Genomic DNA, 17,320 nt, shown 5'->3' on the forward strand with positions numbered 1-17,320 from the left:
GCCTACTTGCCTGGGTTCACTAATGCTGTCCTCTGTTGTACCAGACACTTCCACACTGTCCTCATTTATCATCAGGAGGCTTTGTACAGTACTAACACGATTCCTCTGCTCCCTCTCCTTGTCTCCTCTCCTCGTTAAGAAAGAAAGAAAACGACAGACATTAATGTTTCTCTTTGCTTCTCTTAGGAGCATCAGGTCAGCGGGTAAAGGTGGAGCCTGAGGTGTCCTCATATCCCGGCCAAACGGTCAAGCTGCGCTGTGAATTCACCGATGCCACTGGGATTCAGCTCACAATGGTCAGATACACACTGTCATGACACAATGTGTTTTTCTTTCAGTTAGCATTTGATTACTTCTTTATACCACCACACTCATATCAACTCTTAACTGGGTTTGTGGTATGAAATTCTAATAAAAATATCTGTTTCATCTCAAAATTGCAGCTCATTGTGCTGACTTGACGCAGTACAATTTGTCGAAATTGCTTGGGACAACAACTTGCTTTCACAATTGAAGCAAACATATTGGCCATTAAGCGAATACACAGTGTAGTATTTGACTAAACATATGGCTATTTTCCCTGTAAAATAAAGGATTTGTTAATTATGTACCAACCTGATTCTGCAGGTATGTGAAACTTAGTCACACAGATGGGTAAGAGCAATTCATTGCAATCACAATGCACATAAAATGATAATACAGGTCCATGTGCCTTGTTTACCTACCCCATTAAACCTTAATCTAGCAAATCATAGCCCACAGAAATAATCCTGAGGCTAGTAATAGGTTTTTTTATCACATTTAGGCTTAATGTTTTATTACTCCAAACAAACAATGCTAAGCTTCATTTTGCTTTAGGGGATTGAATATGGTAATAGAAACACTTCTTAGTCGCATCTCAATGAAGTGGGAAGTACACAACTCTGTTTGGTTCCACTAAGAGCTGCGGAGAGAGAGAGCGAGTGCTGCTCCTGGAAAAGTCACATGCATATTCATACCTGCTCCACTTATTTGATTGTGATGCTGTGAACGCTGCCCCATGGAGTTTACAGCAAAATGTGCATGTCTGAAAATACTCTCCAGCGTTGCTTATCAATGCCATGATAAATGAGGCAGTTTTTTCTTCAGGCACTGTACGCATCCTAACCTGACCTCCGTGCCTCCTCCACCACAGGTCACGTGGATCTACGAGCCAAAGGACGCAGAAAGGATCAACATTGCTGTGTTTCACCCCAACTTTGATCCCAACTACCCTGACTCGCCTGTGAAGGGCAGAGTCAGCTTCATGGCCAGTCCACCAACACTGGGCAGTCCTTCCATCCAGATAAGTGATGTTAGGATGACCGATGAGGGGAAGTACATCTGCGAGTATGCTACCTACCCCAGTGGCAACGAGCAAGGCATCACACAACTTGTCATGCTGGGTAGGTCACTTACATAATCTATGCCATGTGTATATAAAGCTAGCAGACAGATGATAGGCCACAGTAAAGTCCAGGGTTTACTCTACTCTTGTCCTGGATGTAAAGATAGCAAAGATGTCCAGGTTACTAGGCAACAAAACTATATCATCCTTAAAATCACTCAATGTCAAACACCCAAAACATGAAATATTATTATTGTAACTTAAATGATGGGCTCACACTTTCAAGTTTCCCATTAGCCACAATTTGATCTTCTTTTGAAAACTGTGGTAGCTACTTATTTTTTTATGCCGCAGGGTAACGGCCCTGACATGCCAAACTCACATGAAAGACCTACTGGCAACAAAGGCCAGCTGTTGCCTCACATTGCCTGTGGCTTGGCCAAAAAGTTGCACTTGAACACATTGCAGAGACAACGGTCAGCAAACAACTGGCACGTAATTCTGCGTTTGCGTAAGAGCAAATAACTCTTCACACCAGCAGGCAGCAGTAGTCCGTGTTCGTCATTAAAAAAGGGAAACCAGGAGACCAACTGGATGGATTCAAGATGCTAGTTAACACATTAACGATACAACCTGATGCTAAAGGAACAAAGGATGTTTACCCTATGATTGTGAGCAATAACACAAACCATTACTAACTGTTTTTACGAAAGAAGTCAATGGCTAAATAAATATTTTTTAGCTCATATTACGAGTTTGTTTTTATCTCACCCCCTCTTCACTTTAGTTATTTGTTTGCTTTCCTCACTTAAGATCCTTTTCGTGCACTGAGCTGAACTGCCAGTCAGAGTGATTTCCCTCACCGATGGGCTCGGCCAGGTCCAACGCCTATTTAATGGCTGAAAAAACACCAACAGGGGCCAACTAGTGCCAGCGGTGCAGGTCACACCGCAAAATACTAGAACGACAGACACTCACAGACGGCCTGACATTTCCAAACACCCAACCTTCAGCTTGGTGTGTCAGGGCCCTAACTTACTCCATTTTCTGGCAGAACTTCAACAACAGTACCTGTGGTTGGTATTACATGTCAGCAAAGCTGGGTCTACAGAAGCAAAACTTTGATATAAACAGGAGCTCTCTTTTAAATGTTTTGCACCACACTGGCTTTACGGCTCTGTCTGTCAAGGCTCACACCCAAGCTGTTTCAAAACTAATTTTTTCTGCTTCCCAAACTCTTGAAGCTTTGTTGAATGCTTGCATTAAAATATCTATTTTATTACATTGGAAAACTTACCAAATTGGCTCTTTGTCAAATTTATATTAGGAGAATCGACCAACTGTCTAAAATTACTTTTATCAATTAATTAGCTTCTCTCACCAAAAACCTAATTCTGTGTTCTATGGTGCTCTTCTCTCCAGTAGGGCTTCTTGAGATGTGTTGAATTGAGGTGCATTAAAGCTGTTGCATGCTAGTTTTTCCTTAAATTTGTCACCCATCCATCTGTAGCAAGCATATGCACATTTACCACGCTGCTAACTATATATAAAAATGCAAAGTACTCTCCGCCTACCTCTTTCTGTCTTTCTCTCTAGCTCTCTCCCACCCCCAAAGGTAGTATGCAGGTTAAAAGCATGTCCAGCTAGGCTTAATTGCTATTATAAGTGGTATTGTCAGATCAATTGTGTTCTTGTTAATGCAATGGAACCATTGGTCTAACCTTGGCCCGGCACCAGTGCCTCTACTCCGCTCTCTTCTCTCTCCAACGCATCATTCCTCCCTGCCTCCCCTAAGGCACTATATTGATCTGGCTGCTTGTCATGCCCGCTGTCAGCTGCTGTCCTGCCTGCTCTCCTCTGATCCCACACTTGTATCATAGAGGGAAATTGAGGAGGTATGAGGACAGGGGGTGGGGGTTGGCAGAGATCATGTAGTGATTTAGAATTTGTGTATGGAAATGCAGTGGACCAGTCAGGGAAATTGTTTATCAATGGCGGTTGATAGGGATAGAGAGACAATAGATTAAAGAAATGGAGGGAGAGTGAAAGAAGATTTAGGGTTTGGGTGTGTTTGCACTCGTGCGCCTAAGTGTTTATCAATGTGGGCTCTGGAGAGATAAAAGACAGAGGAGAGAGAGAAAGAGAGGGCAAGTAGGGGAACACAGGATGTTTGGAGATTGAGGTTTTGGATTTGTTTTTGCCAGGCTGGTGACTCAAATTGTTTATCAATAATGGTGCACATTATCTTTTCCCTCAGCTGTCTTATTTCCATTTTATCTATTTCTACATCCTTTAATCTTCTCTCTGCCACTCTGTGTCTCTCTCCCCCACCCACCCTCCACCCTTGCATCAATCCGTCCATCCACCCATCCATCCATCAGCTAAGCCTCAGAACTCGGCCTCCGTCGTGACAGTGGAAGCGGGCACTAAGCCGGTCGCCGTGGCACGCTGTGAGTCTTTGGATGGTCGCCCCGCTGCTCAGATCAATTGGGTGACCACAGCCAATGGCAATGCGACGACAGTGTCTAAGCCGGGTACTGACAACACCGTGACCGTGACCAGCGAGTACCGCATGGTTCCCACAGCGGCAGACAACGGGAAAGACATTAGCTGCGTGGTGAAGCACAGAACCCAAGTCAAACCAGAGAGCTTCCCGATGAAGCTAGCAGTACAGTGTAAGACACCACACACACAGCACTTAGTATTTCTGTATCATAGTATGAATTTCTTTGTGGTTCACCCTCTAACATTAAACCTTGGAGTGATTAATTGAACACTTTTTTCTTCTTCTCCCTTCTGTCATTCACCTGTCCTTCCCTCAGACCCCCCTCAGGTGACAATAGTGGGTTACGACAATAATTGGTACGTGGGTCGTACAAATGTGGTGCTAATCTGTGATGCTACCGCAAATCCTGTTCCGCTGACCACCCAGTGGAAGACGTGAGTATACCAACATCTGTCTTCTCTTTTGAATTGTGGTCTCTTCCTCCATCTCTCTTTTTTTTCAGTGCCCTTGCTTTCTCTTATCTCTTTTTCTCTTATTCTCCCTTCCTTGCCCTTCGTCCCCAGGTTCAAAGAGCTGTAATCAGCGCTTTTATTATTGCCACTACAGCGCTGTGCTCTGATTATGGAGATAGCCGTATAATTTCTCATAATGGACTCTGCGACTCGAGATTTAACCCTCGCATAATGAGAAGCACAATATGACTTTCTCACTCCCTTTTTCTGTATCATCAGCTATTAATGTAACTGTATCAAAATTTTGGTGGGGGAACTAAAGTCTGGTGCTTAAAAATGGGAGAGATGAGATTTCGGGCCCCGATCCAACAGTTTTGATTTTCCTCCTATCCCCATCCTATTTTCCTTCACTGCGTGATAATGGATTGCCTTTTGAGGAAGGGGGAAACTGATTGGTTTTGCACTGCCGATCAAGATTAGTTGAATTTGATGACATTGCACAATACGGCATATTTCTGTAAATGTACATCTGTCTCGATGCTCTCATTGTGCCCAAAGTCAAACAAACCACAATCCTATTTTCAATTTCTTTTTTGGCCTTCTTCCTTTCTTTCTTTTTTTTAAAACTCATGCCAATATGCTCACGTCCCCGCAGGATGTCAGGAGAGAAGCCAGACACAGTGCAGATCACAGGCAAAGAGCTGAAGGTGCTGAAGGTGGACGATGCTGTCAACACCACTTTTGTTTGTGAGGTCAAGAACCGCATCGGGGTCGGCAGAGACCAGGTCACAGTCTTTGTAAGAGGTGAGTTAAAGGGCACAAACAAGCACAAACACACCAACAAATGTGCACAAAAAAGTTTTATTACATAACATGTCCATTAACGGCCCTCAAGATGAAGGTTTGATAATATTTAACATACTTTAACCTGCTCAGAGGACAACATGAAGCAAGTAACAGAAGTGTTCTCTTTGTGCACTGTGGTTTGATGAATCAGCATCATAATTACTCGACACATTTCCTGTTGTAAGTAAGTTAAAACCAAGATTAAGTGTAACTTAGGGCCCTGACACACCAAGCTAACAGTCGTTTTTCATGCACATGTACAGTCGGCCTCAGAGATGGCAGAGCCTGTCGGTGAAAGAAATCACTGAGTGGCAGTTCAGCTCATTGCATAAGAAGAGCGATGGAGGTGAGGAAAGCAAACAAACAGCTAAAGTCAAGAGGGTGTGACAGTCAAACAATCTTGTTATAGTAGATAAGATTAGTTAGCTGTCTCGCAGAAATGGTTAGTAATTGTTTGTGTTACTGTTCGCTATCACACAGTTAATATCCTTTGTTCTTTCAACATCGGGTTGTGTTGAAAATGTGCTAACTGGCTAACTAGCATCTTGAATCAGTCCTGTCAATTTTCTGCTTTCCCTTTTTGAATGAAGAATACACACTACTGCCTCCTGCAGGTATGGAGAGTTATTTCCTCTCATGCAGGCACAGAACGTACGTGCTGGTTGGGCGTTGGCTGTAGTCTTTAAAATGTATTAAAGTGCAACTTTCTGGCCATGAAATAAGCAATGCAACAGTTGGCCTTCTTAGCCTGTCAGTTTGGTGTGTCCGGGCCTTTACACAAGTTACAAATGTCCCAACTCACTGATGAACTGAACACAGTAAATGCTTCGGTAAAGCAGTGAACATTTCAGAAGTAAAATAAAAAACATTGGTGGCTCACTTGGGCCTCATTCATCATCTAAACTTTCCCCCAGCTTGTATATGAAAACATTTATATCATCCCAGCTGATGAACTGGAACCGAGTGCACTTAAATCATACATGCTACACATTTCCTGGTGTGCTATGCTCTCATGTTTTCCCCAGGGACACACACCTTGTTCTGCCTCACATGTCACATGAACACACATACATTCTCTGTGCTGAGGACTATCTTGGGTGTGTAGTGTAGGGTTAGAGGGTCCAGCTGCTCTGTCCATGGTGTGTATGTGTGTGTGTGTGACCGCTCTACAGAATGTGCACGAATGTGGGCTCTTTCTTTTGACTTTTCACCTCACTAATTCTCTGTGTCCTATTAGGAATGCATATCACTTTTCTGTGTCTCTTTGCATGAGCTCAATAACACTGAATTATCAAGGTTTCTATGCCGCAGCGGTACCCAAGGTCTGTCTACTGGCTTTGTGCATCACATGGCATTTACAAAGCGGTTTGTTCACAAGGTTTAGTTCACATTGTGAGTGGTGCACATGGATGAGATGATATTTTCGCCTTTTCTGTATTTTTTTCTGAAATGAGAGAGGGAGCGGTTCGCCCCCTGAAGTCATGATCACAAAAGAAACTGAGTAGCATCTCAGCAGTACCCTTGGCCATCGCTAATGACAGGAGAGACTAAAGCAAAGTAAATGAGCAGTGTTCATTAAACTCAGCGGCTTGAAGATAAGGCTGCAATCACTGCAAGTGATGAATTTGACTCGCAGTGACACTGTTGACTTTGAAAAGAAGTGGTATTTCTGTGTAGCCTTGGGTCTAGCTGAGGCTAGACATGCGCTGGTGTACTGTCTGTTTATGTTTGCTGGCTCATATTTGTGATATTATGTGTATTCAGGTGCATGCATCTGTCTGTGTGCTGTGTAGCTTGTTCCACCTCGGGCGTCTGAGTTAAACCATCCAGAACGGTGCCAGTTATGATGGAAAACAGTCCATCCCCCTCTGTTCCTCAGTAGTTTTAGCTGCACCCCTCAACAGGGTTCATTTCTGATTTTCACCTCATACAAAATACATCCCCCTCCACTCTTCTGCCTGCACTTAACCGGAAGTTATTTTCTGCTGACATAAGGCTAAACCTTGCCCGTAATGGGGAAAAAGCGCATTTCTCTGGTGGCTTCAGTTTAAGAGCAACCCAGAAACTTCATGCCCTCATTTCTTTTCTTGTCCTTTTGCTCAGTCTCTCTTTATTTCATCCTTTTTTCTGTCTTTCGCTCACCCCCCATCTTTCTTCAAGTCCCTTGGCTCCTTATGGTGCCACAGCATGCGTCACCACTCCTCTGGGGCCATTCTGTACCGCCGCACTGTAGCATAACTGGCTTCCGTAGCACAAAGGATGTCACCATCTCCTGCTGTGTAGTACAAGCAATAAGCAAGGAAGATACAACGATCCAGGCAGCAGAGGGGGGAAAGATGAAGGTTGCTGCTCTCAGACTAAAAAGCCAGGGAACATGCACCAGGATAAATCAGTGCCAGCGTGCAATCCTCACACTAAGAGAGCAAGGCATGAGGGATGGAGGGAGAGAGAGAGAGAGAGAGGATGCTGACGGCATTTAAAACTCCCATGGGAATCTTGTGCCATTGCATCCTATCTTCACCGCTATTGGCCTCCACTATCTCTCAGCATAGCGTGTGTGTCTGTCTGTCTCCAAGCCTCTCAGAGCGGATCAGTCACCCTTTGCTGCTTCAGCTCCTGGCTGCTTCTCTCCTCATTCCACCATCCGCTCCCTTCTCGCTCTGTCTTTTATCCTACATTTCCACTCCACTCCCATTCTTCATCCCACTTTCTTTTTCATTTCTCTTACTCTCTGCATTTTCTTTCTGCTTTCTCTGGTCTCCTTGTCCTGTCATCTCCATCCTCCATCTCCTCTTGCTCTCTCACGGCCGACCACCTCCTCCCTCCTTCCCACTCCTCTCTTATTCATTGGCAGAGGAAGAGGAGGATCAGATGTGAGCTAAATTCACCGGCAGTTAAGAGCTGACTGAGGCGACCGGCAAGTGTCAGAGTGAAGAAGGGTTTGTAGAAGGCAGAGAGGGGGTGAGAAGTGTTCAGAGATTGGGTTTGTATTGGTTAGAGTGAAATGAAAGAGTGGCTGATGGTTGAAACAGAGCGAGAGAAAGATGTGGAATGACTCCAGATGGGAGTGGGATGCAGACCTGTGGAGGCTAATGTGAACGTGTGTAGACAAACAGGGCTAAGAGGGGCCGACAGGCGTGAAATGGCCAGCACCTGCTACATAGCAGGTCCCCCACTGCTCTCTACCCCACAGCTGCATGACACACACACATAAATTCACACTCTCGTGTGTGTCTGTGTGGGTGTTGCCCATGTCCTCTGCCCTCAGTCCTGTCCTGTGCTCCCGGAGGCAGAGAGAGAGATGGATGTCCTTTCTTCTCCTTGCCTCTCCTCCTCTCATCTTCGATCCTGCTGCTTACTCACACACGCTCAAGTATCCTACCCTGCTCTCCCCTCCTCCTTTCTTTCGATTTATCTCCCCCTCGCTATCTCTTTCGCTGCAGTTTGCTCTTTTCATTGCATCTCTCATCCTCTCAGTTAGCATATGCTCTCTCCTCATCCTCCTTATCTCTCTCAGGTTGTCTTTCAGCCTCCACAAGTCTGCCGCTGATCTCCCTGCTCAGAGAGGAGACTCCTGCCCCCAGCATTCTCTCTCGCTCTCTCTTGCTTACGCCCGTGCTATCTCCCCCTCTCTTTAAGCTTAACTCTTAAATACCAGTAGCTCTTTCTTAATCACAGCTTAGTAGTCTCCATCCCTCCATCCATCCCTCCATTCCAGTCTCCTCTCGCGGGGGTTCTTGTGTGGCTAACCCAGATTCTCTCCATCTTCCATCTTGTTATTTTCTCCCCCCATCGTTCCTTACGGGGGGTTGCTCAGCTGAACCTCAAAAAGTTAAGTGTCCCCAATTCAATCCCCCACATGGTCAGAGGGGCTCTGCAGTCCAACAAAAAAAAAGATTTCTCCTCAATTCTTCCTGTTTTTAAGACTCCTCTAAGAAGGCAGTTCAAGAACAAGAGGCTTGGACCTTTTCCTTCACTGGGTTTGGGTGTGTGTGTGTGTCTGCCTCTATCTGTCTGTGTCTGTCAGTGTGTGTCTCCGGCCATGCGAAAACAGCTAGAGAACAGGTCTGATGGAGCCAAGTCTCCCTCCAGCCTGCTACTGGCCCCCTGCCCACCCCTCATTAGCGCACACACGCACACACAAACACACAGCTCTGTTCAATAAGTTAACATGCTGACAGAGAATACTACTAAGCTATGCTCTAGGTGCAGCCCAGCCCAGCGTCAGACCTCTGATGACCATGATGGCGTGCGTGTGTGTCTGTGAGTGTGTATGAGTGTGTGTATGTGACCATGCGTGTTTTTGGGAGGCTGCAGTAGATGTTACTTCTGCTCCATCTCTCTTATTACTTGCGGTCACTTGGAGCTTACGGTCGTGCTGGACGTGACTTCATAAGAAGCATGCTGTTTTTGGCTTACACAGTATGGTGCGCGTGTGTGTGTGTGCGTGTGTGTGTTTGGGGAGGGGTGGGACACTGTAGTTCTGCATGTTTGTTTTTCTATTTTTTCCCCCCTTGTTATCCACACAGCATGCATATTGCAGTTTTTCTGCTGTCTCATCCAACAGCATGTGTTTATAAGATGTCCTCTCCTCACCCACTGAAATAAATTCCACTGGTGCTTTGTTAGGATGTGTCTGGGTCTGTAGTGGGCCTGTACTGGGAGCCTGGGGTGGCTCCTTTTAACATCTATCTCTTGAATCTTTTAAGTGTTGTCTCCAGAAGGGTAGAATAAAACATGAATTATCACCGACAAAAGGATTTACCAGCATAGACTTTGAGAGAGACACTTAAGGACTGACTTGAGCGACGCATTAAAAATAATTGGATGAGAGGAATTTAGGGAGAATTTGCATTTAAATTTCAGTGTAATTCCCTTTGATGTGACGGCAATGTGTGGCAGCATCCGGCCCCAAGTTTGCACAGAGATTGTTGCCACGTTGCATGTGCCGGCGCGCCACGGAGCGCCATGAAGCCCGAGGTGATAATGCATTTCTTGTGTTCCTGTGACAAGTGGACACTGAGGGCTAGCTCTCACTCTCATGTGTGCGAACAGGAATGTTTAGCACTGCTCGGGGGAGAATAGGAGGGGAAAGAGACAGTTTGCTTTGGGAGGCTAGTGAGAGAAATTGAAAGAGAGGAAAAGAAAATATACCCACATGAAATTATTAATTTTTTCCCGAGGCTTATGTTGAAAGTGAAGCACAGAGGAAAATAGTAACATGTGACAGAAATACAAACGTAAATTGGAGAGATGGCAGGGAAAATGGATTTAGAGCAGACGGAAAGAGTGCATGCAGGAGACAGCTTGTGAAGTGGTGGCAGAGATGGAGAAAAGGGGTAGTGGAGGAGAGAAGAGGCAGAAATAAAGTAGAAGAGAAGAGCGAAGCACAGGTGTAGACAGCAGTATACTACCATTTTTGTCTCTTGACAAGAATCAGTGTTACAAGAGTAATTCTGTCAGCTCTCTGTACACTTAACAAGAGGGGCCGGCTTCTGATGGATTTTAAATGGGAATGACAATAAGAGTCGGGCTGATTTGCTACTTTCAAATTTAGGCAGGGATTTCAACAGCAGCATTTACTGGTTTAATCCTCTGCAGCGGCTGGTGGAAGTGCAGAGAGTGAAGAGGGGAGCCAGAGCAACAGACAGGATGTTCAGCTTAGCCAAGGGTTCTTGATCACTTTGAACCAGGGGCTACAACTTATTTTGTTTTATTGTGTAACTCATGCGCTAAAACCTGAAGGAAGCCGAACACTTGAGTATGATGAATGATAAATAGACTTCAATAAAGATGATGTTTCTGCAACAATGTGCCTTCCTCTGGGATTTAAAGAGTCGCATGAAAGCATTTTGTTTATTGCATCTGAGGCATCCAAATATATCCACACCGAGTAAACAAGTACATTACATTTAAAAAAAAAACATGCATTCATACAGAATAGATCATAAGCTCCAAATTGTGATACTTTGAATCATGTAAAAGTGAGAATGATATACATTCAGGCATCAATATTCCCTTCTCTTAAAAGTAGGTTTACTCTGTAAAGCTCTGAATGAGGCACGTTGTTGCATAAACAGTTTGTGGAATAAAGTCTAAGCTGTATATCCATCATACTGGAGAGCTCCTCCGTCTTATATAAAAGTTGTTCTACTTTTTATATTGTGTATATTTCCTTGTAAAATACCCTGCAAATTCTGAGAGCATTTTTGTTTAAAGTGCTTCACAGTACAGTGAATGCAAACAGCTCGGATAGAGCTGACCCTTAACTCCGGCATTGTTAGAGCCATACTCCCTGCCCACTGAGTTATAGATGATGACCACACAAGGGAAACGGTCACAGAGTCTGTGGGGAGTTGTCATACTCCCAGAAAGCACTTAGAGCCCTGAACTCATGGCCCCGAAAAAGCCTGTGCAAAGCAGTAACACTGTCATGGTTCTCTGAGAGGCTTTAGTTTCTTAACCAAGCCTGGTATCAAAGCTCAGTCCTTTTTTGAGTTCTGACTAAATGTGTCCAAAAACATCAACTTTTAGTCAGAGTTGGCAGTGAATGCTAGTGTGGTTTGCTTCATTTTCATCAGATATATTCTGATTTAAATCAGAATTTTGCTGACTTTAGATAGTATTTTATTTACAACTGTAACTAATGTATTTAAAGGTCCAGGTGTAGGATTCAGGGGTTATATTATATTATGACTTTGTTTTTAGTAGTTTATAATCACCTGAAAATAAGAATTGCAGTGTTTTCATTACCATGTTGTTCTTCAGTAGCCGAGTACCTACAAATAAAACACTGGCTCTCACATAGATACCAGTAAATCCTACACATCTGACCTTTAAATATTTGATGAAACAAAGAAAAGGCTCTTCTATAAAAACACGTTTATATTCCTTAAATTAAGGAATCAAGAACTGTATTCTTTTGGTGCCGAAACTCAGGTTTATTATTGCTACAATAAATCAAAACATTTCAAATAATATTCAGCCTTAATGTTAACCGGTGGTTTCCTCCTCTGCAAAAGCAGTTGTATCTTTTTGCTGTTCAAATACCTGCTTTGAAATATCGTACTAATATCACTGCCGAGGGATGTCGAGGGAGTGGGAGGTGTGAGTTCAGTGAAGGAGCACTATATGGCTGACAAGTCATATGGGACGTCTTCACACACCTGATTTAGACACCACTACCTCTCCCTGGAGTTTTGATACACAAACAGAAATACTGTGTATTAGACGGTGGAGCCCTAGTCTTGCTTATATACCATCCTTAGCTAGGCTGCACTTTAAGGCAGCCTTCGTTTGATTTAAAGTGAACTTAAAATGGCTTCTTTTCATGCGTCTGTGTGTAACATGGCAGTTGTGACTAAACAGATAGTGCTGGAATAAAAAGGGACACACATCTAGGACCAGCATGCACTCGAGCATTGCCTTTCGTTTTACAGGAGCGGAGGGGTGCCAAACTGTCCCCCTGCTCTATACTCATGGCTTCCAGGAAGAGTTGTCATTCCGCTGTGTCACTTTGTCACTCACTCACTCCTCCTCTGCCTCCTCCTCCTCTTCTTCATCTAATTTCGAACCCTCCACTCCTCCATCCATCATTATCCTCCTCCGCTGCATGGCCTCCACCTGTTCTGCCCCTGCACATGCCATTCCCCGCTCCCTCCGAATGTGTATGTGTGTATGTGGCTTGCACTTTTTACCCCCCTCCTGCTGCCTTGCCTTGTGATTTGTGTGGAGCCTTGGACAGACCCTGGCCGTTGAAGGGCAACACGGGGAAACGTGGCTGTGACATTGTTGTGACGTGGCTGTGGGAATGGGGACAGGAGCAGCTCTGAGGGAGAGGAGGAAATGTCAGTGTAGGAAGAGGCTTAGCACACACACACACACACACACACACACACACACACAGACACACACTTTTGACTGTACTGACACCTCAGCACTCTTACACACTTCACTGAATACAGTACAGGCCACTGACATCATCCAACTCCTACCTTTCGTGTTTTTCCTTGACATTACCCTTTCTTCCTCGTCCTTTTTTATGCTGTCTCTATTTTCCCTCTTGCCCTCTCTCCATGTTTCACACTGTTCTCTTTTTTTTCCCTTTTCTCAACCATATTCCTTTCTTCCTTTTTCTCCCTCCCCGCCTCTCCTCCCTCCTACAGAGCCCTCAGTGAACCCATCCAATGCCGGCGTGGTGGCAGGAGCTGTGATTGGCTCCCTGCTGGCCCTCCTCTTGGTTGCCGCTCTCATCGCTGTGCTCGTCACCCGTAGCCGCAGGCAACAGCAGGGTTACCGCGCCAATGGCGGCAGTGACATGAAGACACGCATATTTGGGGGCGGCAAGAAGGCCAGCAAGAACGGCACAGGCGGAGGAACAGGTAGTGGTGGCGTCGGAGGTGGTAACAACAACGGGCCCATCTACGTTTACAACGAGAGCTCGTCCCATCAGGGCCTCGCAGAGAAAAACAACCACCACCAGCCGCTCACCATGGGGGGCCGGCCCGAAGTTGTTGCCACGACACCCACTGCCCAAGATATCCTGCTGAGCAATGAATTAGACGACGCAGAGAGGAGGAAGTTTGATGAGCTGGAGGAGGAGGAAAGGTATGACCATTTCAGTGGAGGGGCCCCCATCCTTCAGCTTCGCCCACCGCATGACCAGGACGATATGATTGGAGGTTACCTGGATGATGACATGGAGTCCCAGGGGGATGGCTCTGTCATCTCACGGACTGCTGTTTACGTATAGAGGAGAAGAGGAAAGGAGGAGGAGAAGAAAAAAGGAGAGATGGAGGATTCCTCCTGAGGATTTTGTGGCTCCAGGGGTCTCGTCCCTTTCTGATAGAGAAGAGAAAATGCTACCACTTTTATTTTTGAAAATTGATTTTAAACATAGTCTATTATTAATCACAGTGCAGCCCCAGAAATGGACTGAGGAGGGACATTCTGAAAGGAGCGTTGCTGTTATCTGGTCCCTAAGAAGTGAAAATCAAACAGAGAAAAGAAACAACCTGCCTCCCACTGCTTCTGCTCATGCTATCGCTATCACTGGGACCTTGACAAGGACTCTTGACAGACAGACTAAAAGAGAGAAACTATGTAGTGTGGGAGTAGGATAATGGAATCATGATACAAGCTTGGCTATAGAGGAGGCAACTCACTTGCATATTCACTCTTATCTTCACCAAAACAGTAGAAGTGGAAGGGGTTGTCAAGCAGTTGCGTGTTGCCTGCTATTCTCAGTCCTCCTGTAGGAAATCTTTTGTTTTGGTAATACGTTGCGCTGTGACAGCTGGTGGGTAGTTAGTAGCTAGTGATGGGTTGGGAGGAAGACATTTGAAAGTATAGACAGTAGCCATCAGGTGATTTAGAGAAGAGAACAGTGTGTTTGCTCAAGTCTACTGGTGAGCTTTTATTCTGGCTGCTCAAGTCTACTGGCGGGCTTTCATTCTGGCTCTCTCTGCCATCCTCTCGAACTTCTCTGCAAATTTATCAGCGACGCTTGAATCTACAAAATTTAAAAGAACATTAGGTCCTCGTGTGCTGCACAAGCACAAGAGCAGCCAAATCTATCAAAGTAAGTTTGCAGGAGAGTTCGAGCTCAGCTCTTAACAAGGTATTCACATGCAAACTTTTGTACAGTGCCTGGAGGTAAGAGACGATAAACAAGAGATGAGGGAATGAGGTGTAGCCGATCTGACAGGGTCAAGGGATGGAGAGAGGGATGCAGGAGGTGGAAGGACTAGAGAGGAGCACGTCTCTTCTTTTCTCTTCCTCCTCATCCGCGTCTCTTCAGAGCGCTCCTGACAGGAGGAGCTTGATTGGTAATGAGCCGTGAAGTCGCTCGCTTAGCCGGGACCAACAGATTGCCACCACTTATCGTTTATGACGTGGCGATTTCTCCCCCTCCCACCTCTATCTCTCTATCATCCCTCAGTCTCTCTCCCTCTCTCTCTTCATCCCCCTCTCCCAGTGTTTATGGGGAGTTTATGATTTATCCGGTGGTGTCGAGGTCAGGGCCACAGAGAGCAGAGGAGTATTTTACTGCTCCTGATGTGTCAAACGCCCCACTTACTCTATTCCAGCCCGGCCTGCCCTGACATGCTAGGACTGACTAATCCACCTGGAGTAGCCATGTTCACTCCATCCCAGCGCACGGACTCTACCGCCTCCTCCCACACTTCAGTAAATGGCCGGATGTAACAGAACCCCACCCGGAAAGTACTACGGCGTTAGGTTAGATAGATTTTCAATAACATCATGTAATATTTCTTTCCATTAGCGGATGTTGTTAAATGTAGTGAATTGATCGGGAGACATAAAAGGTTGCGTCCACAGCGAAGCAATGGGAGTCATATTGACTAACAGGCAACAAGCAGTGAAATGGCCCTTTATGATGCAGCTTCAGGGCTGATTGTCTCCTGACTGTTAATTTATCCTTCTAACGAGCCACCGGAGGCCCACTCAGGCAAATGTTGCTCTGTGGCTACTGCATGCTGCTGTCTTTGAGGCTCAGTTGTGTACATCTGCATGCGTCACTGTATCTATGTAGCCACTGGATGACTGTGATGGACAATCTTGGAGAGAAGCTCTACAGTAGCTCCTCTAATCATGCTTTTCCCTGCCTTGTAATCTTCTACCCTTTGACCCACTGGGAATCTGTTGAGTGCGGCTCTCGATGACTGTACTGCCCTCTTGCAAGGCCCGGCAAAGATCTGGGTTGCAGTACGCTGCAGGTCATAAGGTCAAATGCAGGGTGACCTATTGCTAAGAGCAAGGAAGGCTGCCTGCAATTCCTATCACAGTTGTTTTTTAACCTTGAGCTATGGAGGTGAGAAACACTCAGTGCAAGTATCTGCACAGGGTGATGCAGTCCTAGTTTGCCATTTTGATGGCTGTTAACATTCAGAGAGGCGGAGAGAGAACAGGAGAGGGACACAAGAGGCATGTGACAAAAACAGAGACAGTGTTTGAGCACCATCTAGCATATTGTAAACCAGCGTGTTCAATGGGATTATCATCTAATGGCCTTAGCTTCTACATAAATGCAACTCCTGTCAACCTGGGGTACAGTGAATTTACTCAACACAGCTGATTTGTCACAACCACTCAAAAATTTAAAAAAAAAAATGTATTACTTATTTTTGCACTTGTGTGTGTGTCACTGCTACAAAGAGAAATATGAGTGTAATACGTGGTTTGGGGGGTCAAAATAGCGATAAGGGACAAAACTGTTGTATGTACATTTTGGTGTGAGGTATCTGTGTACTATATATGTAAGCATCTTTATTTTTCTTGTGAAAATGTGGATATTTATGAAAATGTAAATATCAGATTGATGGAGCCAGTGTTGTGGAAGTAAAGAGGCGTTCTTGGTCGGCTAAGCCTAAAGTTCAAATGTCTCAGAGGGCATTCAGAATGTAATTTTTAACCTAATGAATACCTCAGTGGTTTGTGTGTTAAAACGCACTGAACCGACTGAGGTGAGTTTACCTAAAGCCTAAGAGTCAATTTGTACCGGGGGAAAAAAATTATAGACGCTTGTATAATTTTTTTTTTTTTTTTTTTTAAATAAGCATTGCCTGCATTCTCACATAATAAGCACACAGTATTTTTTTGCACAATTGGCTTCTCCTTCTCCTTGACAGACACCCTGCACAATGCAAAAATACCCACAATACTCATAATTTATCAGGTAGACCGTAACCACACAGGCAATGGTCTGTGTTGAGTCAGCTCTGTGTGTGTGTGTGTGCATGTGTGTGTGTGTAGTAGTGTGATGAAGTGTATTTTCATGATGCTCAGGGTGCTTTGGGACATCTCTTACTGCCATTGGGGCTGTAACCTGAGTAGCCACCCTTTGTCACCATGGAAAACCAGCAAACTGAAGATATTATTGTGCATTTTGAAGGCACACTCACTCACACACACACACACACACACACACACACACACACACACACACACACACACACATACTGTACATGTACATACACAGAATGCAGAGAAACATTCGCCCACACACAAACACCCCTCAGTCACTCTCATTATGCTCACTCCCACAGCCAAACTGTGCAGAAGACACCTCATACCTGAAAACTCTGCCATCTCCTGACATAAGCCCACACAAATACACTTGCATAGATG

The 17,320-nt window shown here is 45.0% G+C and overlaps 1 protein-coding gene across 2 annotated transcripts in view; it reads left to right on the forward strand.

Moving 5' to 3' along the window:
• LOC117265655 (nectin-2) overlaps positions 1-17,320 on the forward strand; it is a 92,646-nt gene that overhangs the window by 32,439 nt on the left and 42,887 nt on the right. Inside the window, exons 2-7 of one of the 2 annotated variants that reach the window (XM_033640266.2) lie at positions 187-296; positions 1,175-1,424; positions 3,748-4,041; positions 4,189-4,306; positions 4,980-5,128; positions 13,336-14,973. In XM_033640266.2, the coding sequence (XP_033496157.1) occupies positions 187-296; positions 1,175-1,424; positions 3,748-4,041; positions 4,189-4,306; positions 4,980-5,128; positions 13,336-13,922 (1,508 nt within the window). In that variant the 3' untranslated portion in view covers positions 13,923-14,973. Of the gene's footprint in view, positions 1-186; positions 297-1,174; positions 1,425-3,747; positions 4,042-4,188; positions 4,307-4,979; positions 5,129-13,335; positions 14,974-17,320 lie in introns of those variants that run through there. The other variant, XM_033640267.2, reaches the window with a different exon arrangement.

This window comes from Epinephelus lanceolatus, chromosome 10 (assembly GCF_041903045.1).
Source record: "Epinephelus lanceolatus isolate andai-2023 chromosome 10, ASM4190304v1, whole genome shotgun sequence".
Taxonomy (NCBI): domain Eukaryota; kingdom Metazoa; phylum Chordata; class Actinopteri; order Perciformes; family Serranidae; genus Epinephelus; species Epinephelus lanceolatus.